The 27,503-nt window shown below is 34.7% G+C and overlaps 1 protein-coding gene across 1 annotated transcript in view; it reads right to left on the bottom strand.

The window, feature by feature from the left end:
• The window catches only part of LOC126506075 (contactin-6), a 340,519-nt gene that overhangs the window by 83,634 nt on the left and 229,382 nt on the right, over positions 1-27,503 (bottom strand). Inside the window, exons 8-10 of the mRNA XM_050149362.1 lie at positions 7,026-7,210; positions 2,130-2,266; positions 356-485 (exon numbers count right to left, since the gene is read on the bottom strand). Of these exons, the coding sequence (XP_050005319.1) occupies positions 356-485; positions 2,130-2,266; positions 7,026-7,210 (452 nt within the window). The remainder of the gene's footprint in view (positions 1-355; positions 486-2,129; positions 2,267-7,025; positions 7,211-27,503) is intronic.

The following is a 27,503-nucleotide window of genomic DNA, read 5'->3' as shown; positions in this document are numbered from 1 at the left end:
CTGACTTTTTGGAGCCCATTCCTTCTGTTGGGATGTCTTGCCCAGCCTTGATCAAGGGGAGAGGGGATTGGTCCTGCCAGACTTTGTTGACTCCCTATGGAAGACCTTTCCCTTTCTGAGGAGTGGATGGGGGCAGGTTGGGAGAAGGGGGAAGTGGAAGAGGGCAGCAAGGGAGAACTGTGGGTGGTATGTAAAATGAATAAACTAATTTTAAATAAAAAAGGCTAATTGAGATATTCCTCGTTTTTAGTGAGAGTAATTTCTAGTTCACAGGAAAAGAATTAGGTTCAGATGACATAAATAGCAGCACGTAAGGTTTTGTTTCAAATTTTTTGGATATAAATGAATGGCTCACCTAAAACTTTCAATTCTGCATTTGCATAAATTGTCTGGTATTTGTTTTCTGCAGCACATTGGTAGATCCCAGAGTCTGACACATTCAGCATGGTGATGATAAGAGTCCCATTTTCAATCTGAATTCTCTCCTAATAAAGGAAGAGTCATCAAAAGGGGTTTTGCTTTAATAACATTATTAATGTAATCATTCTCTTGCACAAAATATATTAATGGAAAACATTTTTGCTTAATGTTGAGAACTTTCACTTCAAGATCCTGAGTAACTTTCTAAAGATAAAAACGTACAAAGCATAATCTTTGTGGATTAATTTTTTGGGGGCACTGGAATAATTTACGTTACATCATTTCTGTGAAGATTGGCAGTCTCTAAATGGAATATATGAAACTGTCTCTTCTATGATATTCAAAATGATTTAGAAAGTTCCACCACTCTGGAAATGTGATGATGTTACAATATGTTGCCCAAGTTCTAAGTTAGAGAAGCGGCAGCCTTCCTTTCTGTAACTTCCTTTAAAGACCTCCTGCCTCAGCATCAAACATCTGCTACAAGGAGCTGTTTAGGGTACTGAAATAATATTTTAATACACAAAGTTAATAGTTGATAGCAAATATATAACCTAAACTAAACATTTCAATGAATCCACTACCATTCTCTAAGGATAATATAAGTGGGTTAGAGAAAAACAAAAAGAGAATGTATTCTAAAGGCATCCTGTAAGAATGTTCCACTAAACACACACACACACACACACACACACACATTGTTTTCAGCTTCCAAACAATGTATTCTTTATGACTTTGGTTATGGATCCATGTATAAATAAAAACATTAACATGATTATCTGGAGAATTGGATAAGGAAAAAGTACCTTCATGGGATAGATACCAGAAGAGAAAATATGTTTATATTTAAAATGTGTACACAGCCTCAGATCTTTTCTTATGGAGTAAGGATAGTCATCACAGTTTCTAGAAGTGGGAGAGTATGTATCAACTCAGAGTCTGAGTCCTCCTACTAGACAAAGTTTAGGAGACTACATCTTCTACTTACTGTTCAGTAACCCTGGAAAACTGTTTCACTTCTCTGTGTTCATTGTCTGGATGGTACCCACAGGTACTGTTCTGAAAGCTAATTTTAACTTCAGTAGCTGCTTTACAATTTCAGACTAGTGTCTCAGCCTCTCTAAATACATTTCTTCATATATTTGAAGGAATGATCATGATCTATCTCTCTCACATTATCTTGACAAAGCAATGTACAGAAAGCAACAGGGTAGAAGACCTCACACAGGGCAGCTCATCAAATGTAAGCTTTGATGGTGATACACTCTTTTTAGTTTCTTACTGTTTAGAATATTATATTTATTTCTTGAGATTTCATGCTTTCTAAAATGTTTCCTGATAATACCCCTCATGGTTCCCCCACTGTAACTCCCCCTATATCCATCCCAAATATCCTCTTCCAACTTCATGCTCTCTTCTTTCTTTGTCTTTTCTTCTCCTTTTTTATTATCCCACAGATTCCAATTAATGCTTCCTGAACATGTCCTAATGTCATCTGAATGTGAACTCATCACTAACTGCCAGTATGTCTAAGTGTTCAATCCCAGTACCCTTTACTTGCTCTAGGTTTGTTTAAGGATTACATAAATGTAAGCTTCATGCTCTGGAGTACACTGAACACTACAAAGACATGAGCTGCTACTGGGAATGACTGTTATTCTAACAAAAGGTGCTATAATGGAATGAATTTCTAACATATTGCTACTTACCTCTGGATTGAGGCGTTCACCATTCTTTAGCCATGTGTACCAAGGATTTGGCTTTCCAGTAGCTTTGCATTCCCAAAACAAGTTGTCATAGATAGAAAGGTATGTATTTTGGATTTTCTGTTCCCATTCTGGAGGGGCTGTTTAAAAAAAAAAAAGTAAACAGAATCAAGAATATCTTTTTGGCAACTCAAATAAGTAATACAGTATGTTCCAAGTTCTTAGTGATCTGGAGACTAACAGGGTTTAGGTGAAGTGCCATTACAATATGTAAGAATTGGGAGGGGATAAGCGAGGAGGGAAGGGGAGGGGAGGGGAGGGTATCGGAGTCTAGTGGGGCAACTGTCACAATTATCACCCCATATTTGGCTCAAACTAAAGGTTGCTGTCTGTCATTTTGCTGCACCTGTGCAACAACTTGTAAATTCTGAGTAAAGGTCAAAATTCAGAAGACAGCTAAAGAATATTGCCATGCTAAATCATGGTGCATAGTCAATTGAGAAGTCATGACTACATTTAAACACTTTGAAGGCAATTTCAATATAAATATGTAAGTTCAAAGCTAACAAAAAGAAAAATGTATGTAAACCAGAAATAATTCACCCCAAAATCTTAACAAAACATAAATGTGAGCCTCCACTTTTTATAAGATAGCCCAATATCCTTTGGGTTCTTAAGAAGGAATGTAGACTTTGGGAGTTGTACTACAACTTACTAAAGTGAAATACTTAACTTTAAATCCACACTTGGAGTTTGATAAAATTCATTTTCTGACTAAACAAGGTATGCACAGGAGTAAGCATAAAACAACTAGTATATCAAATATAAAAGAAAAGATGCCTTACTGTCATTCAGGCAGACAGCTGGGTACAAATTAAATGTATTAGCATATATAGTCTTTCCATTACAGCACTCAAACCCTGTACACAGTTGTTCATCTCATGTCTCCTTTAGTTCTGTCCTGGTATCCTTATGAAAGACAGAAGTCCCGCCTTTCCTTGAAATCTCTGGGTAAGTCTAGCTAGATGTTGGACACTTCTGCATTTAATTTTGTGTAGGTTCCCAGACGCCGTATCAAGAGCTCACCACGGCCTTTGCCTCTGGCTTCCACAGGTTCAGTGTCTCAAGAATTTTGCAGAGATAATCAGGTAACCCTTTCAAGATGTCATTTTAAAAATTCAGGAGTCAAATTATAATCACTGAACAAAGGAAAGCACTACCTTTCAGTGAGTGCTCCTGCAATGGAGAAGTCTGAGGCTAAGATTCTTCAGCTTGCACAGAAACACAGCTAATGAAAGAGGAGTTATTGACTAAGCCAAAAACAAGGGCTGTTTTGTTTCAAACACACTTCTAATATATCTTCCTGAACTGTCTACCTAGGGAAATCAAAGGGAGGCACAGAAACAAGTATTCCTTGGTTCCTGGCTACAATCATCTAAGGATAAACTACTATGCATCCTGTTTACGGTTCCAATAGTACTGAGCTGACTGTTGAAGAAGCAAAAATAAAATAAGATAAAATAAAATAATAAAATAAAATAGAAAAGCGTGACGGTGAAACGAGGTGCTTAGCATGCCTTCGCTACCAGACTCTTTCAGCCCTATAACATGCAATGCTGCACTCACTGCAGCAATCAGAGGAAGGAATGGGGCTATGTGAAGTTGGAATGTTATATACCACAAAAGCCGTGTATCTGATTCCAGGCTTTTCTTCTGTGATATATGCCTCCATTAAGGCTCTGCAGGGAGCTGGTCACCAAATAGAAGAAGTCATGGTATCCCTGGGTGGTGAAACTCAGTCTATGATTATCTCCTGTGGAAATCAGATCTATTTCCAATTTTAGAACATATCTCTTGAAGCCCTGGGAAACAAATCACAGCAAGGCTTCTAACAACCCAGTGCACTGACAAAAACTGAAACTTCTTTTTCTGTGCTAATATAATTTGTAAATATTTATGAAAAAATATGGGAATACATGTTTGGCCTAAGGAAAACTGCAATTTTGTGTACAAATCCATAGCTTGTAAAGTTTAAGATCTAAATTTATAAGATTTATCATTATCACTTTAAATTATATGAAAAATATAGTATAAGTATATTTATATGATGTGTGTGTGTGTCTGTCTGTCTGTCTGTGTAGGGGAATGTACAGAAGTCAGAGGTGTCGGATCCACATGGAGTTGGAGTTTACAGACTGCCTCTTGCTACTTGCCTGAAATATGTTCTGAGAATTGATATCAGGTCTCTGCAACAGCAATACATTCTCTTAAATCTAATTTTTTTTCTCAAGTTTCAAGATACAACACCATACATAACATATGGATGCATACATATTGATTACTGTAAAATTGCAAATTAAGACATGTTCACTTATTTAATGTACATATTCATTGACTCTTATCATTTTGATGAGAAAGGTCTTAAATGTCTGCCTATATAAGAAATATAGGGAAAATCATTTAATAACTTGGGTTTACCATACAAGCTTGAGTTTCAGATAATTCTTTCCCACTGCTAGCTATATAACATCAAGTAACTTTTTAAAACACATTATAATCACTGTAATTATAGTAATACCTTAAAGGCAAATTTCAGAGGTTAAAATACAGAATGCAGAAGGATATACAATGTCACTCTTTCGAGTTGTAGCTTAAGCTCATCAGTATAATAAAATGGAAATTCTTTCTTCTCCCTCTCTCCTTCCCTCCCTCCCTCCCTCCCCCCTCCCTCCCTTCCTGTTTTCCTTCCTTTCTTCTTTTTTATTGTTTTTTTGAGACAGGGTTTCTCTGTGTAGCTTTGGAGCCTGTCCTGGAACTTGCTCTGTAGATCAGACTACCCTTGAACTCACAGAGATCTACCTGTCTCTGCCTTCAAAGGGCTGGGATTAAAGGTGTGCACGACCATCGTCTGGCTGGAAACTCCTTCTTGATTTTCAAGTATTATTCAGTTCTAACATGAGCTGACATATCTTCATATTTTGACATATAAATTAATATGTGGCTCTAATGCATAGTGATTATTTAACCCATTAGTTCTTTATTTTTCTTCCAAAAGGAATGGTAGTAGTCATAGAACAGTTGACTAGTGAGCTGGACTCGGATCATTATGTTAAAAATATAGTAAAGTAAAAAGAGTCCAGGTTTAGATGAGTCTTCAAGGTTTTGACCTTGAAGTTGAATATCATACATACATAAGGTATAGTTTGTTGTCTACAGATTTTTTAGTCTACAGATAATTTTATTCTGATTCATCACTTAGCTGTAACCTTTTCTGTTATATAAACAATATGAAATATTTTTATCAAAACTGAGCTGAAACCTTTAGTTTCTTTTTTATGTGGTAAAACCCTCAGTTATTTCTTTACTAATACATTGCCAGAGACACCACCTGACAAAAATGTCCTTAAGAATCAAATCCTACTGAAAAATCAAATTAATTTTCTTGGCCAGCATCAATAAAATTGTAGAACAATAATAACAAGGAAAATTATTATATTTATAAGAAACAACTTTCACTTCAGGTTAAAATAGGAACTCCTAAATGAAATGGAAAATAATAAATGCAAAGGCACATATGTTTTCCTCACAGTATATCCAGTTATTAAAACTATGGGATAATTATAATAAACTTTTCAGATTATTCAAACATTATTTTAATAACTATCAGTGATAGAATCAGACTATATAAAATATGGTCTGATTTTGGCATTGAACAATACAGTTTCTGAGAGTTCTATGTCTTAGAATCAACAAATAGTTTGATAATTCTTTTATATATATTATAAGTTGAGTGGTTCTGAGAAGATGACTCAGCAATTAGAAGTACTGACTAGTCTTCCAGAAGACTCATGTTTGAGTCTCACCACCTATTTGACAGTGAGGAATTCAACACTTTCTTTTGGTGTCTTAGGCAACAGGCATAAATGTAGTGCACGGGAAAAAATCCTTATGAAATAACAAAAATAGAAAAATTCAAAATTCAATTCTTATTTTGGTCTGTATGAAACAAGATAAAAAGATAATATTTGGATAATATATGCATTTATTATATCACAAAGTATCTTTAGCTCAAATGATATTCTAGAAACAAGGGCAAAGCTGTATCATGAGGCAATGAACTGATTTTTCTGTTATCTTCAGATGGGCAGACAAATACTGAAAATGTATAAGGAATAAAATGTATTCTGCCATTCAGTCTATTTTTCTATTCACTTTTTCCTTTGCTTGTAAATCCTATTGAGAATATTAATTAAGATTGCCATAGGCTATACTGAATATTCTATGAGAAGTATATTTTAGTCATGAAAACCTTGTGTGACAAACTTTAAAGTCGTTAACATGAAATTGCTGACATTCTTCAGTCAACTCTAATAAAGAATGTTATGCATAGACTGTGTTGAAATTTATGTTATTGTGTGGCTCTGTGTGGGTTATATATGCATATGTGCATATGTTTATGCTTGTGCATGTTCATACATTCATATATGGAGTGCAGAGATGGATGTTGAGTGGGTATCATCATCAACCTTATTTTTGACTCAGTAATTTTCTCTGAAGTTGGAGCTCATTGGTTGGCTAAACTAGGAAAATCTCCTCAGATAGACTGTTGATTAGTCTTCCCAGACAGGGAATTGCATGCATGTAGTCCCATGTACATCTTTTTAATGTGGCTGATGGAGATTTGAATTCAGATCCTAATACTTGTGCCACAAGCACTTTCTCCAATAAGATACCAATTTTTACAAACAATTATGGCACCTGTCAATCACAGAACTAATCACTCAACTGAAATGTGCCTTTCCAATTTTTCCCATAATATATGTCCACAATATATTAATGACTTCTATTTGCTCTGAAGCACAGTAAAAATTCACACATTTTGCAATTCTATTTACTCACCATAAAAAATGAGTTGGCCTTTCGCAAGGTTTCTTCCTCGAAGGTTACCTGCGATGCATTCATAGAAGCCTTCATCCTCTTGTTGAAACTTGGGGATTTCAAGGATAGCTTGGGATTTGCTGTACTTGACTTTCCCTGGCATCGGGCTTCCATCCAACCTCCTCCAACTAATATCAGGGACTGGACTAAACAGTTACACTTCATTAGAATAGACAATGGTTGTCAATGTGACAGCAGGATAAAATAAGAGAAGCCTTGAAAATCACTCTCAAGTAAGGCAATTCAGTCTATTAAAGTGTGATTAGTTTTCAGATCACACAGTCATTCACCACTCATTCCTTCAGCCATCTATTTAAAATCTACTTAATCACCTGCCATTTACACGGCATTGTGCTATCCTTGGGAAACATATTACTGTTAGAATATACATGCCTTCTTGTCCTTGTATTATTTTTAGTTTAATAGAGAAACATATTATAATCAGTGTAAAAATAAATTCATTTGAAAATTGTAATAACTGAAACAAAAGAAATAGGATGCAGAGATAGTAACACAGTTTGATCAATGGAAATGTGTTGGTCCTTTGAGAATTTAATAAGTAAGACTATAGTAGATTCTACACATATTTAGAGATTATAATACAAAAATCATAGGTCCCTCTATAGCTAAATTAGTTTTTTAAAACAAAATATGCATGATAGGTGAGTTTGATTGTCAAGGATATGAGATAACATAAAAAAAAACCTGTAGAAATTTGAAACCCAATCTTCATTTCCTCTTGTTTGTAACTTGTATACTATTAATTAGCAATGAAATAAAAATGGATTTACATTTTCTCTGTGTCTTAATAGAAAATATTTATAGAGATTTCTACCTATAGGAATTTAATAGTACAGTCTGTTATGGTTATTTTTAAAATAAAAAAAATGATATGACACTGTTTCAAATAACAATTGAGTTTAAATCCCTGTTAGAGGAGGTAACATGAAGAAAAGGTTTACTAACACTCATCATTTGCTAAATAAAATCCAGGGTATTATGAAAGCTTCTCTTCTTCACTATCATTAAGCTGTGGTATATTCCCACATAGATTTTTCAGATGACTTAGATATGTCTACTCTAGTATTTCAAATTAATACTGATAATGATATTAGTAAGTCCTTTGGCAAAGTCCATTTATCAGCCTCGTGGAAGATGTGAGGTTTCTTTAAATCACCAAGTGTGATGTTGGAGAGGCATCCAGTCAGCTGCAGCATAGCTGACAGATAAAGATCTATAGAGTCTGAGCAGCAAATAAGTGGAGAAAATGAGTGATAGCTCCACAGAAGCTTTGAAGACAGCCACTACCCTGGGGAAACCTTAGGAATTCTTACCAGCTCAACAGTATGATCGTCCTGCTTCATACGTCAATGACAAGTGCAGGCTAAATCTGTGGGTTTTCACCCAGTGATCAGAAAACATGTTCCAAATCAATTCTTGAGTTATCGCTTTTTCTCAAAAGTAGTGTATAGTTTACTGCTATAATTTAAATTTATTCAGCACAAAATATCCCATATTTAGGGGTTTTTGAAATGCCTGACATTTGCTACAACTTTAGGTTGACATTTTAATAAATTGGTATATTCCAGACAACAATTAACCTAGGTTACTGGTTTTCTTATCACTCGTTTTCTCAAGGTCCTAATACAAGAAAATGAAGTTCTGTAAGGAAATAAATGTATTTAGATGGAAAGATAGTCTCTATGTCTGAAACATTTCAATCTCAAATATACAAACGTTGTCTGTGTAAGCACAGTAATGTTGTCTTTGGATGGTTGTGAAACAAATGCCATTTATGTTTCTCACTATTAATATACTAATATACTACTAATAATTCCATGACTCTTCCATGCTGATTATTCTGTGTTATAATTTTTCTCTGAAAATTAGTTTATCAAATTATCAATAGAGAATTTGAGATGTGTATGTATTAAATGTTCTTTATTATATGTTCAGAATTCAAAATCTGAAGTGTATGACAAAAACTCACAAAACTATCCAAAAGAAGCTTTATAGCCTAAGACATTCAGATGAAATGATCAAATTTTGAATATTTTCTCATAGTTTTATCTTTTGCTTCACATTTGTTGTGAAGATATATGTCAAATTTTCAGATTAGTAGATGTTTAAATACATGGGAAGTGACAGAAAACATAATCATTATAATATATCAAATTTCTAAACTTTACTAGAAATAAAACCTTTGCTAGATACTGTATATAATTACAATATAAATATATTATTTCATTGCCAACCCTTTATAGCTAAACGTTAGAAGGAGGGGTTTATTTATCTCTGCTACTGATTCTATTCCTAATTTCAAGGAAACACTTGTATTGTGATAACCACACATTGAAACCTAATTATCTATGATTTCAAAAAGTGTATCTCTATTTTCAGTGTTCCTACTATGTGGTGTCAAACATAGCAAGCTGAACTAATGCTAACTGAGTTTCCTATGAACAAAGAACTCGGGGACTCCCTTGGATTTTCACTGAATAAGTGTTCTTTAATGGTAGAAACGAAGTAATTGTACAGATGCAGATTTCTATCAGGTGAAGTGTAGCAAGAAAGCATCAGGTGTCAGTTTGCCACGCCTATTCCTGCTATCATGCTCCACAGATCCCCTTGTATCTTGTGACCAACAGTTATAGCACTGTCTTGTCAACTGCTGCCAAACTGCTCTAGACAATTATAATTGCATAGCAAACTGAAGGAATGTAGAAACATCCATATCCCTAAGAAGAGATCTTAATATACCATACTGCTATGCCTTTGGCTATAGGACAACACTGGGTGTGATTCCATTCTCTCCAGACCTCATTTACTTAAATGAAGCAGATTTTGAACTTGGCTTGCTTCTGAATTGAATCTGCTCTTTTACCTTGTTTTTCTCTGCCTCAGTTCCTCCTATTCTTAAGGCTACTTCCTAAGAAGTCTTCTCACAGTCCCTTTCGGAAAACCATCCTTTCAAACTAGACCTCCTAGAAGAACAGATAATTAGAATCTCTGTACATTCTAATCCTGTACTGCTTCAGTTGAAGCAAGGAATCCTTATGTGTGTCTCAGAATGGTGGTTCTAATATAGATGTTACATTTGCACAGAAATGGAAGTCTGTAAAATTAAACAGCAGTGACGTAAAAAGCAAGCAGTAGAACCCTTGTGCAAAACCATGCATTGAGAAATGTATTTTAAGAACTTGCTGTCCTACAGGATCAAAATTACACCAAACCAAGAGGCAAAAGCAAGAAATGTTGAAAAAAAAATGAGTATGGACAGAGATGGGATCATTTTCTGGTTAAAAAGGAAAGAACAAAAGATTTTATTTCTCTTATTTCTCTTGTATTTTGGAAAATAACTATCTCTCCAGACATTTAGTAATAGAAAAGGTTTTAAGACCTAATAGTCTTGTCTGTGTTTTTTTTGTTAGTATTGCTTCATGTTTTTGGGTTAAGGTTTTTTTTCTGGCAGTCCTGAAACTTGTTATTTGAACCCAGAGATCTGCTTGCTTGTGCTTCCCAGGTATATGCTAGCACAGCTGGATTAGATGGCATTCTCATTTTAAACTTTCAGTTCTCAAGAAAAAACAAACAGAGTCATGGATTCCATATCTCCAGAGAATGTTAGGTTTTTGTCACCAGTTTTATTTTCTTTAAGAAACTTGGTCCTAATAATGTCACATGGCTACTATCTGTGCTGCTCACGAGGCTGCATCAGGTGGACCAGGAGTTTAAGGCCTACTTGAGATACAATTTGAGTTGAAAGACAGTCTGAAATTTTATTAGGCCTTGTCTAAAAAAAGAAAAAAAAAGGACTAAATATGAAACTCGGTGGTTACATACTTTTCTAGCAAGTAGGAGGTCCCTCTTTCAACATCTCCTAACTTAAATTAAAAACAAACAAACAAAAAAAACCCTCCTTTCTTTATTTGGTCTGAATTGAATTGGCATTTCAATGTGTAAATTTAGGACAGAGAACACTGTTTATATATTCCCATTATAGGTTGGTGAGTACTAGGGCAAAACAATAAAAGATACCTTCCTTGATGCCGACATTGATTTTGGGGGAACTATAGAAAAGGGCATCGCTTCCAACAAGTGTTAAACTCCAAGTTTCAATCCAAGGAGATGAAATTTTAAGATTTTAGTCAACAATCCACAAGCAAATGGACAAATCATCTGTGAAAATCAAAACTAAGAAGAAGAAAAATTTCTAAATTCTTCACAAATTTCTAAAACAACATACAAATGATCCAAGTAAACAAACAAATCCACAAGTCTCACTAAAGAACATAAAATCCACATTCTCTTTGATCAGTTTACTTTGTTATTGTATCTTCCTCTTGTCTTTGACCCATTTGGGGCATTTTCTTATGACTGCCAATAAAGAGCACCAGATTAAACAGGCTCTAAAACCTGAGTTCAAATGAGATGCAGGTTAGTTCTTTTGTTTGTTTGATTGTTTGTTAGCTTGTTTTTTAAGACAGAATTTTTCTGTTTATCAGTCCTAGCTTTCCTGGAACTAGCTCTTGTAGACTAGGCTGGCCTTGAACTCCCAAAGATCAACTTTCCTCTGCCTCTTGAGAATTGGGGTTAAAGGCGTGTGACACCACCACTCAACTATATGTTAGTATCAGCATATTTGAAATATACAATATTATAAATTCTTTGTATACACTTTATATTATAATATTTTACAATCATCATGACAACAAAACCACGAAAAATAATACTTTATTATTCAAATTTTCATTTTAATAAACTAGTTGGAGAAGTAGCAAGAATATTTTCTGGCTGCTAAATAAATGTCTTGATTCTTTCAGATATTATGGTGTTCCTAGATAGGATTGATATTATTTGATATAGAATCAGAGAACAAATACAAAATGATAATTATTGAAAAAAATATTCTCCTTATGTTTACATTTTATCCTGCAATTGTTTCAAGACACTATATAAACTATTTTGGGTTTTATAGCTTTTAAAATAGATAGTGGACATCAAAACCAGAACCATAAATAGTGATATTTAAAATTTATTGTGTTACTTTTTCTATAATACACCATCCTGTTCAAATAATAATGATTGTAATACAGTTGTTTGTTATTTATATGATGTGAGTAGAATGTAAATTCTACATTTAGCTATATTTTATGGCATATTGAAAAGCACTGAATTTTTCTGAATCATTTATTTACTTACAGAATGACAATTAATAATTATATGTAGTATATAGTCTTATTGTGAAGATCACAAAAGTCATATGTTTTAAATAAATCTTATAATACATATTAAGCCTTATATTTGAGTATCAATATCCAATTAAATAATTGAATATTAGCTTTGTCGTGTCAAAAGTAACAATTTCCATTAGGCATCTCTGTCTCTCATATGTTTGTGTAGGTGTGTGTGTGTGTGTGTGTGTGTGTGTGTGTATGTGTGTGTGCTTCTTCTTTTGTTTAAGGCTACATGTGATGAGGCATTTGAAACTCAATAATTTATAAATATTCCAATAACTGATTTCAAACTTTCACACCATAATTGAAATCATTGCAGCCATCTATGTACATCCCTCAAAGTACATTTCCTGCCTTTCTCCACTTAATGAACAAACAATAACCCTGATCCTACTTGGTCATGTTCATGCCTTGCTGGCAAGTGCAGAGATTTAGGTGAAGGAATACTTTAATTTGAAGATTTTTTTAAAAAAGTTTGTTTCAGTATCAAGAGTCCATTGTTGTAGGTAGAAAAGAAATTCAATAGTGTTCATCAAAGAAAAGAAACTCTGTGTTTAAGAGCTGTTCATTAAAAGTAAAGATTAATAATAATCATTAATTGAGTAATTACTATGTACCAAGCACTGTGACAGGTGGCTTCCATATGTCATGTGAGTTAAATTCTCAGCTGGAAGCTTCTAACAATGCTAATTACCTGTTCAGAATGGTACTCACGTTTAGACAGATAATTTCTACTAAATTATTATCTGCCAATTTTCCTTGACTTGAAGTTCCAGGAGAGGCTAATTAACCGTGATCCACCCTCTAATCCTTTTTAGTTGCCACCCTTTCAATTACAAGCACAGCTGACTCTTCCGTTCTTCTGTAGGTCCGGTCGTTCCTTTAGATTCTAGCTGGATTGATTCTGTTGACACTAGTCTTGCCATATGCACTGGCAGCTCACTTATTCTAACCAATGTAGAGTTTTAAAAACTTTTTATTACATTTTTACATTTTATTTTATGTACAAGGGTATATGTTGGGTTGTATGTCATCACAATTGTGTGGAAGAAAGACCATATAGATTGAAGGAGTACGATCTCTTACCATGTGTGAATCCTGGGGATTGAACTCAGGTCATGAGGCTCGGCAGCAGGTGCCTTTATGTGCTGAAACATTTCACCACCAATAAAAATGTAAAACTTAACATTTAATCTTTCTGAAAATACTTTGGAGCTACAGGGAACTTTGAATGGTCCTCATAATGGAGATTAATATTAGACTGGAATTATAAGGAGTCAAGCTATTCATGTTGCTACTTACCACTCTATCTACATGAACTGTAATTTATGAAAACATTCCCCATTTATCTGCACCCTCCCCACTTCTTTACATGCTTTCTTAAAGAATTCAATCTACGATGAAAATCTTAATAATAAAGAAAAGCAACTAGAAGCTATTTTATCTTCTGATATTCCCCTGCATCCTAGATGAGGGATTTTTCCACCTTGTGTTTCACAATGAGTACTGTTAATGCCCTTTTTCGCTACATTTCTATTTTATAAACCATTTGCCTATAATGTAAGTTCTCGCAGTTCTAAAATGCCACAGATATAAAAGCAAAGCCTTCCTTTCTTCTTCCCTTTCCTTCACTCTCTGTTTGTGCTTCTTAAATAAGCAGTACCAGAAATGAGGACTTTCTATTCCATTCTCTCACATAGTTATACTTTTCCAGAGAAAGCATCCTATTAATTTTATCCAAAGATAGAGAATGCATTTGTTAACCATCTGGCCTACTTTAACCTGAATTGCAAGTTAAATTAAAGCTTTCCACATGCTAGTAGGAACTATGCTTTCATTCAGTACTTTTAGCCCATAAATATAATTTTCATTACTAGAGCCATTTGAAAAAGCTTGTATTTCTCAAGGTTTTCTTAAACTTAATTATTCACAACTTAAATCCATGCCATCCCAATACTTCAACTAGAGACTGGTACAGACAACCACTTTCCTAAAATGCTTGTGTTTGGGATTATTCTTAACTTAAACCTAATTTCAAAAATCCTGTCAGTGACCATTTTCAGATAGTGAAGCCGTATGGCAAAATCACTGAAGAAGGCCTTTGTTAAATTTTAAAGTTATTCAGCTAGCTGCTTTCATTTTCCCAACTTGAAATATTGATACAAAGAGATTGGAATGTAAGACTGTCCTTTGGGGACATAATATAGATAATTTTCTGATTTCCATAGAGAGCAATGTCACTCGCTTTTTTAAAAAGGGATAAAGGTTTGCTGAGTGGTTTAAATATTGTCATGATTTTATTTATTCTTCAGGGTTTGCTTTGGGAAAGTGTGTGTGTGTACATATATATGTGTGTGTGTTTGTATATATATTAATTTTCTATTACCTAAGATCATGGTTGAGGGAGTGAAGAATTTGAGAGCTGATTTAACCATGAGGATTGAGCCCTCACTAATGCGATTAATGGTTTTGCACTGTGCAAGACAGCAGTTTGAATGACCATCTAAGAAACAATGAATGGGTCTTCAATGGACATAGAATCATCCATCTGTATTGATATTGGGCATACCATCTCTTAGAAATTGGAGAAATACATTGCTAGAGTTTATGACCCACCTAGACTGGTATTTGTTTTGGTATTCTAAAGGGACTAACCCTAGGTTTCCCTTAGGAAGGAAATGTTATGGATGCATAACTCACCCACAAATGCTGAATTTCAAAATTTACAATTAATTTATTAGTAGTAACCATGGACAGTCAATGAAAACTTCCCATGCAATAAAATAGCACATATGAAATCTATACAACATTATGAGTTACACTTCTTCTCTAGAGGTATATCGTGTTCCCTTGCACACACATTCAGTTTACATACTAACTGGCAAATAAGAATATTTAACAATTGTCTAAATTAATAGAAATCATTAGTAATAGAACATTATGAATTAAAATTTTGAAACAAAATAAAGCTAAGATAAACTAACTACCAAGATTACCATTACTGACAAGGATCAAAGGGGCTATTGTCTAAAGTCAAAATTTTAGCACTGATCTTTTAAAAAGATTTGTGTGTTTCTGTGCCTGAGTTTATTTATATATACCATGTGCAAGCATGCAAGGTAACTAGAAATTCAGAAGACAATGTCAAATCTTTAGAAAAATGAAATACAGAATTGTAAAGCAGTGGATAAGTTTGATGGGAACTTGAGGCGAGTCCTCTGCAAGAGCAGGCAGTGCTATTAAGCATAAAACCATAACAACTAGCCCCTACTGATTTAGATTTAGGCAAAGTAAACACAAATTTACCTATGAGTAAAACTAAAAATGAACCCATATTTAGCACAAAAGATGACAAAAAAATTGCTAAAATTTTTGTCAATGGTTAACAATAGCTCTAACATGATATGTTCTCACTCATAAGTGGATATTAGACATAAAGAAAAGAATAGCCAGCCTATAGTCCACAATCCCAGAGAAACTAAGTAATAAGGAGAACCTTAGGAGAGACAAACATGGATCTCCCTGGGAAGGGGAAACAGACAAGTCTTCCTGAGAAAATTTCGATGGGGAGAAAGATGGCAGAAGGGGAAGGGAGATGGGGAGGAAGAAGAACACAAGGAAATGGGATGGCCAAGAAGGGGAAAGGACAGTGAGGGAGAGAAAGGAAAGAGATATCTTGATTAAGGGAACCTTTAAAGGGCTAGTGAGAAACATGACATGAGTGGAATTCCCAGAAATCCACAAGGATGATCCCAGTTAAAACTTCAAGCAACAATGGAGAGGATGCCTAAACTGGCCTTCCCCCATAATCAGATTGATGACTATCTTAAATGTCATCAAAGAACCTTCAAACAGCAACTGATACAAGCAGATACAGAAATATACAGGGAAGCAATGGACCGAGCTACCAAAGACCAGAACAAGAGAGTGAGTAGCTATAGTATGAGCAAAAGGGTTAAGACCATGATGGTGATGTCCACAGAATTAGTTGACTCAACTAGTGAGCGCTCCCTGAATCTGGACTCAGAGCAGGGAAACCTGCATAGGACCAAACTAGGCCAATGAATGTGCGGGAAAGTTGTGAGACTTGGGTAGTCTGTGGGTCCAGTGGCAGTGAGACCAGCATTTACTCCTAATGGTTGAACTGGTGTCTAGGACCACATTCTCTTCAGAGGGATACCTTTCTCAGTCTAGATATAAGGAGGAGGGCCTTGGTCTTGCCTCAATGTGAAGTGTCAGACTTTGTTGACTTCCAATGGGAAGCAATACCGTCTCTGAGGAGTGGATGGGCAGTGGGATAGGGAGAAGGGTAGGGTGGAAAAAAGGGAAGGAGTGGGAATGGGGATAGATATGTAAAATGAGAAAAGATTGTGTTTTTAAAAATCTAGATAAAAAAGAAAGAAAAAAGAAAAAATAGCTCTAGATTAACACTGCTTCCACTCTTAAAAATAATGAAATACTGTCATCATTTATAGGAAACCCTCTATACTTCCCTCCATTTATTTTTTCCTAACTTATCTCAATTAATTAATTATAAACTTTCTTATAGACAATAAAATGATACACTATTATTTAATTGTCCTATCATTATAAGTAACATTTATTTAATACATATTATATGCTTTGTATTAGCAATCTCAGTGCTCTACAAATGATTTATAACACATAACTACTAATGTCAACATTTGAGAACAAATAGATGAAGAATAATGTATTTGCATGTACTCAAATCATACTGTATATTAAAACGCAAAGCTGCACTATCATTCCAAAGCCATTGAGTTCTAAAACACCATGTCTCTATTGCTCCTGCAAAATCTATGCAGCAACAAAATGAATTCAAACTACATTAAGGAGAACAATACATTATTAGTAGTATGTTCTTGACTCAATTTGTTCCAGAGTCAGTAAAAATAATCCTATTTTACAAGAACCAGAAGACAAATGTTTGTTTAGCATTTGGCATATTAATTTTAAGTATAAGTAAAGCTTAGTGATGGGTTTTAAGAATACCTTAATAGAAGGAAATAAAGTAACTCATTCTTTTATATCAGATCCCTTCCAAAATAGACATGGAATTTTTATCTCTCAAGACTGCCAATTACTTCAGCGGAAGAACAATGGGCCTCTCGAGGGTGGCAGCTATAACCCAGCAAGAAAAAGATGGGGATTCACTTCCAGAAGTATATATATTCTTCTTGGATGATTTCTATAGCTGTTAAGTTAATTTAATTTTTTGAAATAGTACTGTAAAAAATCCAATTTATGTTTTTTGAAAAAAGAAATGCATATTTGAAGATAGATTGAGAACTTTTCTTTAAAATGAAAAGAGGTTCTTCATAGAATAGGCTTGTGGACTTTGAATGGCTTCTCTACAATTATTCTTGAGAAGTGTTTGACAAGATATTTCAGGAAATGTACCACTTTATATTTTTTTTATCAGCAACTCAAATCTAAAAATAGAAGATGTTAATATGTATGTGATCAAAATGCAGCCACAGGGAAATTTGGCATATGATTGTCCACAACAGTAAAAATGGAAACAACACAATAGAAAATGAAATACTCTCAAGTTTGAGAGTGGCTGAAGAGCACTACAGGAGCACCCCACCGTCTCAAATAGTTCTGCATTTTGCAATAACAACAAAAACTAAGTCTCACTAGGCATTTTATTTTGTTTTAAATAAAAGCTAGCCAAACTTCTCTTTCTTTTCTTGAGGCTGTCTATATTGAGAGGTCTCATTTTAAAGGTCAAAAACTCCATAACAACTGATTACATTATAACACATTTTGGGGATTCTTTCCTTGTTAGTTAATGTTATAGACAGGAAACTAGAATGACTATTCTCAAAATTCCTGGTTTGGGGCATTAGTCTACTCTGTGGTTCAACCCTTTTCCTCTTGTTTTTATTGGACAATTGTTATGGATTTTATATAGGGCTGCACTAACACTTCACATTGGTTGGTTATTTGCTGCCATGATAAATATCTGCAAGAATCAGTTTACAACTGAAAAGATTTTTTTCTGTTTTTTTTTTTTTTTTTTTTTTTTTTTTTGTATTTTATCTGACAGTATCTACTGCTCTTAACTTCAGAGCAATAAGAGTATGAGGCATAGGTTCTTCACATCATAGCTGACCCAAAGAAAGGAAGATATACCTTCAAAGACACAACCTTCAGGGGCTTTCTTTCTAAAACCAGGGCCCTCCATTTACAGGTTCACCACTCCCCAAAAATCTATGTCAATTTGGAAGCCATCAGTAGAAAGCAATGTACTAGTTCAGAAATCTTATGATCTAATCATCCATCAAACTGCCCTTACAGTGTGTCCCATTAAGATTAAAGACACTGAGTGTCAAGGAGCATGTGAAACAAAGTAAAAATAAACAAATGAGTAAATTTATTCAGTATGAATAGTCAGGATAAATAGGAATTCTGAAATTCCCTGACAAAAGAGTTAAGCACAGGCATAGTGGCTGGAAATCCAGTGGAAGAGAGGGAGGAAAGAATATATTAGCAGTGGAGGTGAAGAGCGTGATGAAGAAATCTACACAGACAGTTGAAGCAAGCTTGTGGAAACTCATGAACTTTAGACTGACTGCTGTCGAACCTCCTATGAAACCAAACAAGGCCCTCTTTATGTGGGAAAGAGTGTTGAAGTCTATAACTATCTGTGGGCTCCCTGATAGGAGGAATGAGACCCAACTAGGACCTCCTTATGTGGGAGAGAATGGTGAAGCCTGTACTATCTGTGGGATCTTTGGCAGTAGGAACGGAATCTATCCCTGGTGTATGAGTTAGCTTGTTGCAGTCCATTCCCTATGGTGGGAAGCAATGTTTAGCCTTAATTCAGGAGGGAGAAGCTTAGTTGTTCCACAGCTTAATGTGCCAGAATTGGTTGATATTGGGATGAGTGGATGGTAGTTGATCTAGTGCTAGGGATGGGAAGGAGAACTGTGATTGAAATGTAAAACAAAATTTAAAAAATAATAAAGAAAGAAAGAAAAAAGAAGATGCAGAGAACAAAATAGAACAATGGAAAAGGAATAATTTCAGAATTGACTTCCATATACTTGGTTAAAATGTCTCTGACAAAAGTAAAAGTAATGCATTATAGATCATTCTATCTTTTCAGCAGATGGTGAAATGAATGTATTCCTTCATAAAATTGAAATTATCACAAAATTAATATAAATCACTATATAAACCAAAATTTAAAATGGAAACTTTAAAGTATCCGGAAAATGACTGAGTCAGAAATCTATATAGCTTTGTCTGTGTTAATGACATTTCACATTGAACAAAAAGCATTGTCCTTTAACAACAACAAAAAGTCGCCATCAAACTAAACCTAGAACTCTGTAAAAGAGATTATTAAGAAAACATCATACAAGAACACTGAATTAACCCTCTACATCTTAGCAGACCACCACGGATAAAAGCTGATAAATAACAGAAATAACAAAACACATACAAACTCATGAAAACTGAACAACTCTCTCCTAAATGAAAAATGGGTCAAGACTTAAAGAAATTAAAGACTTCCTAAATTTCAAGGAAAATAAATACACAGCATACCTAAGCACATGAGACACAATGGAAGCAGTACTAAAAGGAAAATTCAAAGTACTAAATGCCAACAAACAACAACAACAACAAAATGGAGTGATATTAAACTAGCAACTTAACAACACACCTAAAAGGTTTATAACAAAAGAAGTAATCACTCATAAGAAGAGTAGATAACAAGAAATAATGAAATTGAAGTCTGAAATCAATACAATAGAAAGAAAGAGAACAATACAATGAAACAATGAAGCAAAGTCGGTTCTTTGATAAAATCAACACAATAGATAAACCCTTAGTCAAACTAACTAATAGGCAGAGAGAGAGACTATACAAATTAACAAAATTAGAAATGAAAGGGGGAGACATAACAAACAACACTGAGGAAATTCAGAGAATCAAAAGAATATCCTTTAAAGACCTGTACACCACAAAATTGGATTATTTTCTCATTAGGTACCACTTAATCAAAGTTGAATCAAAATTAGATAAACAACTTAAATTGACCTATAATCAATTGTAAAAATAGAAGCCTTCATTAAAATTTCCCAACGAATAAATGCAAGGCCATAAAGTTTTAGTACAGAATTCTACAAATTTTTAAAGAAAAGCTTACACCAATATTCCTCAAATGATTCCACAAAATAGAAATGGAAAAACTGTTGCCCAATTCATTTTATGAGACCATAGTGCCTAATAGGCAAACCAAAAAATGACTCAACGAAGAAAGAAAATTACAGACTAGTTTCCTTTATGAACATAGATGTAAAACTACTCAATAAAATACTTGCTTACAAAATCCAAGAAAATATCAAAAAGATCACTCACCATGTTCAAATTGGATTCATTTCATAGATACAGGGATGGATCAATATATGAGAATCATTAAGTATAACCCACTATATAAACAAACTGAAATAACAAAAAAAACCCACATATAATCATTGCATTAGATACAAAGAATACCTTTGGCAAAACTGATATCCCTTCATGATAAATGTCCTGGATAGATTAAGGGTACAGGAGAGATACCTGTATATATTAAAAATAACTTATAGCAATCTTATTGCCAATATCACATTCAATATAAAGAAACTCAAATCAATTCCACCAACACTAGGCAGAAGAAAGGGTTGTCCATTCTCTACAAAATATGTTACTTCAAGTTTTAGATAGTGCAATAAACAACTGAAGGAGATCAATGAGACAGAAATTGGAAATGAAGAAGTCAAAGCATCTTTATTTGCAGGTGACAATTGACACTCCAACGCGGTCAACTATATCCACGTAAAACCTCAGAAAGCTTGAAAAGGAATTCTAGAAAAAAATACAGAATTTAACACAGCTTTTTGCTGTTTGCTGGTGGCTTGCCGAAGCTCCTTTAAGAGAGATATTTCTGACTCAGCAGTAGCAGCAGCCAAAAAAAAAAAAAAAAGGAGCACTGTTTTGAAATGCAGGCTTTCTGGGGGGTGCTGCCAGTGTGACCTCTGGCTCTTTCAGGAGACCAAGTATTTGGATGGGGTTTGTGAGCAGTGTGCTGCAACTTGCTTGATGGCAACTTGGACCCACTGTGTGCCTGGAACTTGGGTGGTGGGCACATATCAAGACACAAGTGAGTACCTTATTTGCAAGAAGTACCTTATTTGACCTAGTAATGTTGCAGGTTAAATTCTCTTTTTTTTTTTTTTTGTATAGATGACTATTTTATTATAAACAGTAAAATATATGTAACGACTCAACTACGAACCTTCCATGAAGAAAGGGTTTCTAACATGAGTTATTTTAACATTATGAAGCAAAAATGTTTAAAGAACCTCACAGTGGAAACAACCAACACTGACAAACTCTAGTGATCAAAGACATTCGCTTTTAGCTCAGGAAAACAAGGACAGAAGTGCAGCATTGGAATTGTCAAGGGGACTAGGGAGTCAGGCAAGGAAACTATTTGGCCCAGAAGAAATGGGCTCTACTGGTGTCTGTCCTGACCATTCAGGAAGAAGTCTAGAAGTGCACAGTTATGGTCACCTCATGGGGACATGTGGCAGAGGGCTCTCAGGACTGTCTATACGTGGGCTTTGCATTGGGAGGTGGCACTCTGAACTAGAACTAAGCTGCCTTCTGACCAAAGCAGTGGAGAGGGGCCAGTATTGGGCCAGTAAGTGATGGCTGAGGAAAGGGACTGCTTGCTGCCCAGTGTTTTCTTTGACTAGGCTGCTCAAACTAGCAGAGGTCCCTACTGTTACTATGAACCAGCCTGATTCTGCTGGCTTGGTTTGAAATTTGTTTTCATCCCTAGCTGTGTGTGCCTTTTGATCTGGGAAGTTGGCTTGTCTCATCATACCCACAGCTAGGACACACTCTGTAATTATGCAGGTTAAATTCTTAAGCGCTTAGCATTTTAAAAAGTGCTCATAGACTGTAAATAATTACAGATATGCAGTAAAAAAAAAAACTAGATAAAAAAGACCTATAAATGAGTCATATGCTGCATGGATGGATGTAGGCTTGGGAGAGAGAAGAAAAAGAGTATAGAGAGTTGAAAAATAAGTTAAAAAATAGTCTTTAATGAGACAGAGTACAGATAACCATATATTAAAAGGAAAAAAGGAAAAATAAGCCATGTAAAGATAAAAATTCACAGAGAGTCTGGATTATGTATACTACTGTGATTTTTTGAATTTTTTCACTGTGAAGTACAGAGACACATTTCATTTTATGGGCTACTAAGCTAAACAAGCATGAATATTATAAAGGTATCATGACTTCAGACTTTGAGTCTAAGGATATGGTGCTCTGGAAAAGAGGTTCTTTTGTATTCACAGAAGATGAGAACCCCTGGATTTCATCCAGGTGAATATGGTTTCATAGACCAAGGACTCCTGAAAGGTCACTGTGAATACCCTCAAAAAATTACTTCACCCACCTGCTGACTGAGATGAACCTAACACACAGGATACACCATAAAAGACATGATTAACAGCACCCTCAAACAGCAGGAAGCAGTATGGACAAAACTGTGCCCATATTCCCAAATATTGTTCATAAATGTTCTTTTACATTTAAAGGGGGATATGCTATAAAGATTTGCATTGATATAGATCTTGGTTTATTGATACAAATTTAAGTTTAATTTTGTTATATGTATATGTTTCTGCTCTTTAATGGGGTATTGTGATTGTATAGTTCATTTTAAAAATGTAATATATAACTAAGAAATATAGGTTAATAGAAAATCATCTATAATATTTAAGCTTGTAGTCATATTAGAAAGATTTTCTAGAAGAAAATAATATATTACAGATGGATAGGCATTCTTCATATCTTTCAAAGACTACAGAATATGGCATTTAAAATGTTTTAAGAACTTAGGACTTTTCATGACAGTGAGACACACCTGTTCCTGGCAGCACCAAGCTACTTCAAGAAGATGATGGACATTAAAGAGGCTCCCTATGGAGTTTGTTAGCATTTGGGCAAAAGAATGATCTTGGCTGACTACATTAACTGGACATGCAGGACCTGCAGAGAAATGACTTCTAAACTTGCCTGAAGGTGAGATGATCCTTTGGGGATTCTGCTTCATGAAAGACTCTGCAAGATATTCTGAAGAAAGTGATTGAACTGTTTTTGAAATCTCCTGCTTTGTAAAGAAATCTGTTGGATACTATGGGCCTGGAGGAAGAAGATGGATGCCCCAACAGTACAGAAAAAATTTGGGTGGCTGTCTAGGCAGCAAGATATCTCTGTCAATTCTAGAATTTTGGAAGTTGCTTACAAAGTACTTCCTGATTACTTAGGTAATATGATGTCCTTCTGGAGTTTTTGATGGGGTTGAAGAATAGATAGATAGTTATCATTATAGTTTTCCTTAGTTATAATAAAAGATAATGTAAATAGAAATATTGTATCTGTAATTCTTGTTTGATATCTGCTATATGCAATTTTACTAAGTTAAAGTTAAAACCTTCCTTTTTATTTAAACAGAAAAGGGGAGTGATGTGGATCTCTCCACTGTGTGTTGCTTTTCTTGGTTAATGAATAAAGAAACTGCCTTGTCCTGTTGATAGGGCAGAACATAGGTAGGTGGGAAAGACAGAACTGAAAGTTGGGAGAAGAAAAGAGTCAGAGAGATACCATGAAGCTGCCAGAGACAGATGCTGGGAATTGTACCTGGTAAGCCACTGCCACATGGCAATATACAGATTAATAGAAATGGGTTAAATTAATATAAGAGTTAGCCAATAAGAAGCTAGAGCTAATGGGCCAAGCAGTGATTTAATGAATACAGTATCTATGTGGTTATTTCAAGTCTAAGATAGCCAGGCAGCTAGGACAAATAAGCTGCCTCTCCCTGCAACACATAATAGTATACATAGGTAACCCTAAAAATTCCTCAAGATAATACCTGCAGCTAATAAACACTTTCATCAGAGAAGTTGAATACAAAATTAACTGAAAAAAATCAGTAGCCCTCATACAAAATGACAAAAGGAATGAAAAGAAATCAGGTAAATAACCCTTTTTGCAATAACTTCAAATAATATAAAATATCTTGGAGTAACTCTAACTAATCATGTGATAGACTTATATGATAAAAAAGTAGTTTTTGAAGAAAGACATTAAAGAAACTATCAGAAGATGGAAAGATCTCCTATGCTCACAAATAGCTAAAATTATCATAGTAAAAATGGCTAATCTACTAAAGCAGCCTGTAAAGTCAATCTGATCCCAACCAAAATCCAAACACAATTATTTATAGATATTGAAAATGCAATTCTCAATTCCATATGGAAATGCCAACAATCCATGCTAGCTAAAACCATCCTGAACAATAAAAGAACTACTGGAGGTTTCACTATTCCTGATTTTTAAGTCAAAGACCTAGACATAATTCTAAGCATCTATAGATAAATTTTTTTTATAAAGAAGTCAAAAGAATACACTAGAGAAAAAAGATAGCACCTTCCATAAATAGTGATGGTCAACTGAATGTCCACATGTGTAAGAATACAAATAAAACCCATATTTATCAATCTGCATAAAAGTCAAGTTCAAGTGGATCAAAGATTTCAGCATAAAACCAGATATATTGAAGCTGATAAAAGAGAAAGTGTGGGAAGTGAAAAGTTTCTGTAAATCAAGGCAGCATCAATAGTACAAAATGGCAGCCCACAGAATAAGAACATATTTTTACTAACTCCATATCTGATGGAGACTATAATTTTAGATATAAATATCTAAAATTTACAAAGAACTATAAAAACTAAATATTCAAAAACAAGTAATCAATTAAAAATGGGGTACAGATTTAAGCAGAGAATTCTCAAAAGAGGAAACTCAAATGGTTGAGAAACACTTAAAGATATATTCAACATTCTTAGCCATCAATAAAATGCAAATTGAAAAAGACTTTGAGATTTCATCTTAACATGTGCACTAAAAGCTAAGAAAGAAATAATCACATGTTACAGCTGATACTCATGAGGCTATAAGGAGAACACTCCTCCATTCCTTGGTGGAGTACAGACTAGTATAGGCACTATGATAATCAATATGGCAGCTCACCCAAAAGTTGAGAATGGATTTAGCTCAAGATCCAAGTATACCACTCCTGGACATATACCCAAAGGATTCTCCATCCTACCACAAAAGCACTTGTTCAACCATGTTTATTATGGCCTTATTCATAATAGTCAGAAACTGGAAAGAACCTAAATGGCCCATAAAAAAAAAGAAGATGAAAATGTGGTACACTTTACAATAACTCAGCTGCTAAAAAAAAATGGCATCAGGAAATTTGCATGTAAATGAATACAAATAGAAAAAAAATCATCCTGGGTAAGATAATCCAGGCCCATAAAATAATCATGTTGTGTATCCCCTTATCAGGATATATTAGCTATAGAAGAAATGATAACCAAGGTACAAACTATAGACACAGAGAGATTTGGTCAAGAGGAAAGGTGCACAAGTGTGTAGAGAATTATATTGATAATTATATGAATAATTCTGAGAAGAAAAGACAGAATATATTTTAATGGCAGACTGATGTGGCATCTGGTTGATAAGGTGTATTGATATGGGATGGAAGGAGAGAGTACTAGAATTGCAGAGCATTTGGGGGGGGGTAGAAATATATTTCAACAGAAACTTCCTGGAATGCACGAAGGTGATCCTAATGAAAACTAACTGTGGGTAGGAAGTCCCAACTGCTCATCTCTTCTCACTAGGCAGGGATTCCAACTGAGGAACTGGATTACACTTATGTAAGTTCTTGGCCAAGGTGGTCTGATGAAAATCCCCAAACAACCCAGAATATTGCTAAGACAAGGAGTTGTTCTCCTACAAATGGACAGTATGACTCCATTGTCCATGGTGGAGGAAAATACACAAATCATTGAACATGGAGAAGTCGAACTGGTACCTACATGGATCCTCAGCACTCATCTCTTTGGTGCTTGAGGGTACATTGCATATTACCAAAAGAGAAATGTGTGTTCTATAAACTGTTATTGCTGCAAGGTATACTAGGGAATTGACAGAACTTATGGGAATAGTCAACCAATGTCTGTTTTGACTTAAGTCTCAATCCAGGAAAAGGAATTCATAACCAACACATGTTTGTAACCAAGAACCTGAGACTAGATAGCCCAGAAACCTATGGTAAAAACCAATCAGAGAGGCTTCCTCTGGCATCAGTGGGAACAGATGCAGAGACTCACAGTCAGTCAATATGTCATTATTCAGTAAGAGAGTCTAAATGGGACTAGAGAGATGAGTGAAGAGTGAGAAAAAAGATAAGGAGAGGAGGATGCCAGTGGCCAGCCACCCAGCAACACACCCAGCTATGGAGTAAGAAGGAAAGATATATAGAATAGAGAAAGGTAAAAGTCCAAAGACAAAGGTAGATGGTAAATTTTCAGTTAAGAAAAGCTGTCTAGAAACAACCCAAGCTAAGGTCAGGCATTCATAAGTAAGAATAGGTCTCAGTGTATTTATTTGGTAGCTGGGTGGCGTGCTCCCAAAGGGCAAAGAGTAAAAAAAAAAAAATTACAGCTACAACACACATTCATGAAGCCATAAAAGCAAGTGTACAAGCAAGATGGGGCTCGAGAGATGACTCAACAATCAAGAATACTTCCTGATGGTCCAAAGGAACTGAAATGGGTGCACTCATCCATGCCACACCTGGTAACTCAAGCACCAATGTATCTGATGCCATCTTCTGACCTTTGCAGGCACCTGTAAAAGTTACAGAAGTTAAAAGATGTGCACTCACTACTACACAAACATGCATGCATACATTAAAAACCAGAATAAAATCTTTGGAAAAGGAAACAAGAATCAGCTAAAAGAGTTCTTAATCTGAAAACTGAAACAACTTGAGCAAAGCAGTATTTAAAATCCAAAGTATAAAATTACAACCCAAAGTGGAAAATAATTGCTTATGAGCTAGTATTTTAATAAATAAATTATTGAAAATTATGAAATGGAGCAGTATCAAATCTCTCAGGCTAAATTCTAAGGAAATTATGTAGGTTTAATATGCAAAAGGAAGTGAAAAAAACTTTGTACTCATGAACCCTGGACTGCACAAATTAACCTTCTTGAAAATAATCAGTATAAAAGGAAACCA

This window comes from Alexandromys fortis, unplaced genomic scaffold, assembly GCF_014885135.2.
Source record: "Alexandromys fortis isolate MF-2015 unplaced genomic scaffold, M_Fortis_MF-2015_v1.1 scaffold_48, whole genome shotgun sequence".
NCBI lineage: Eukaryota > Metazoa > Chordata > Mammalia > Rodentia > Cricetidae > Alexandromys > Alexandromys fortis.
This window is presented reverse-complemented; position numbering and strand designations above follow the sequence as displayed.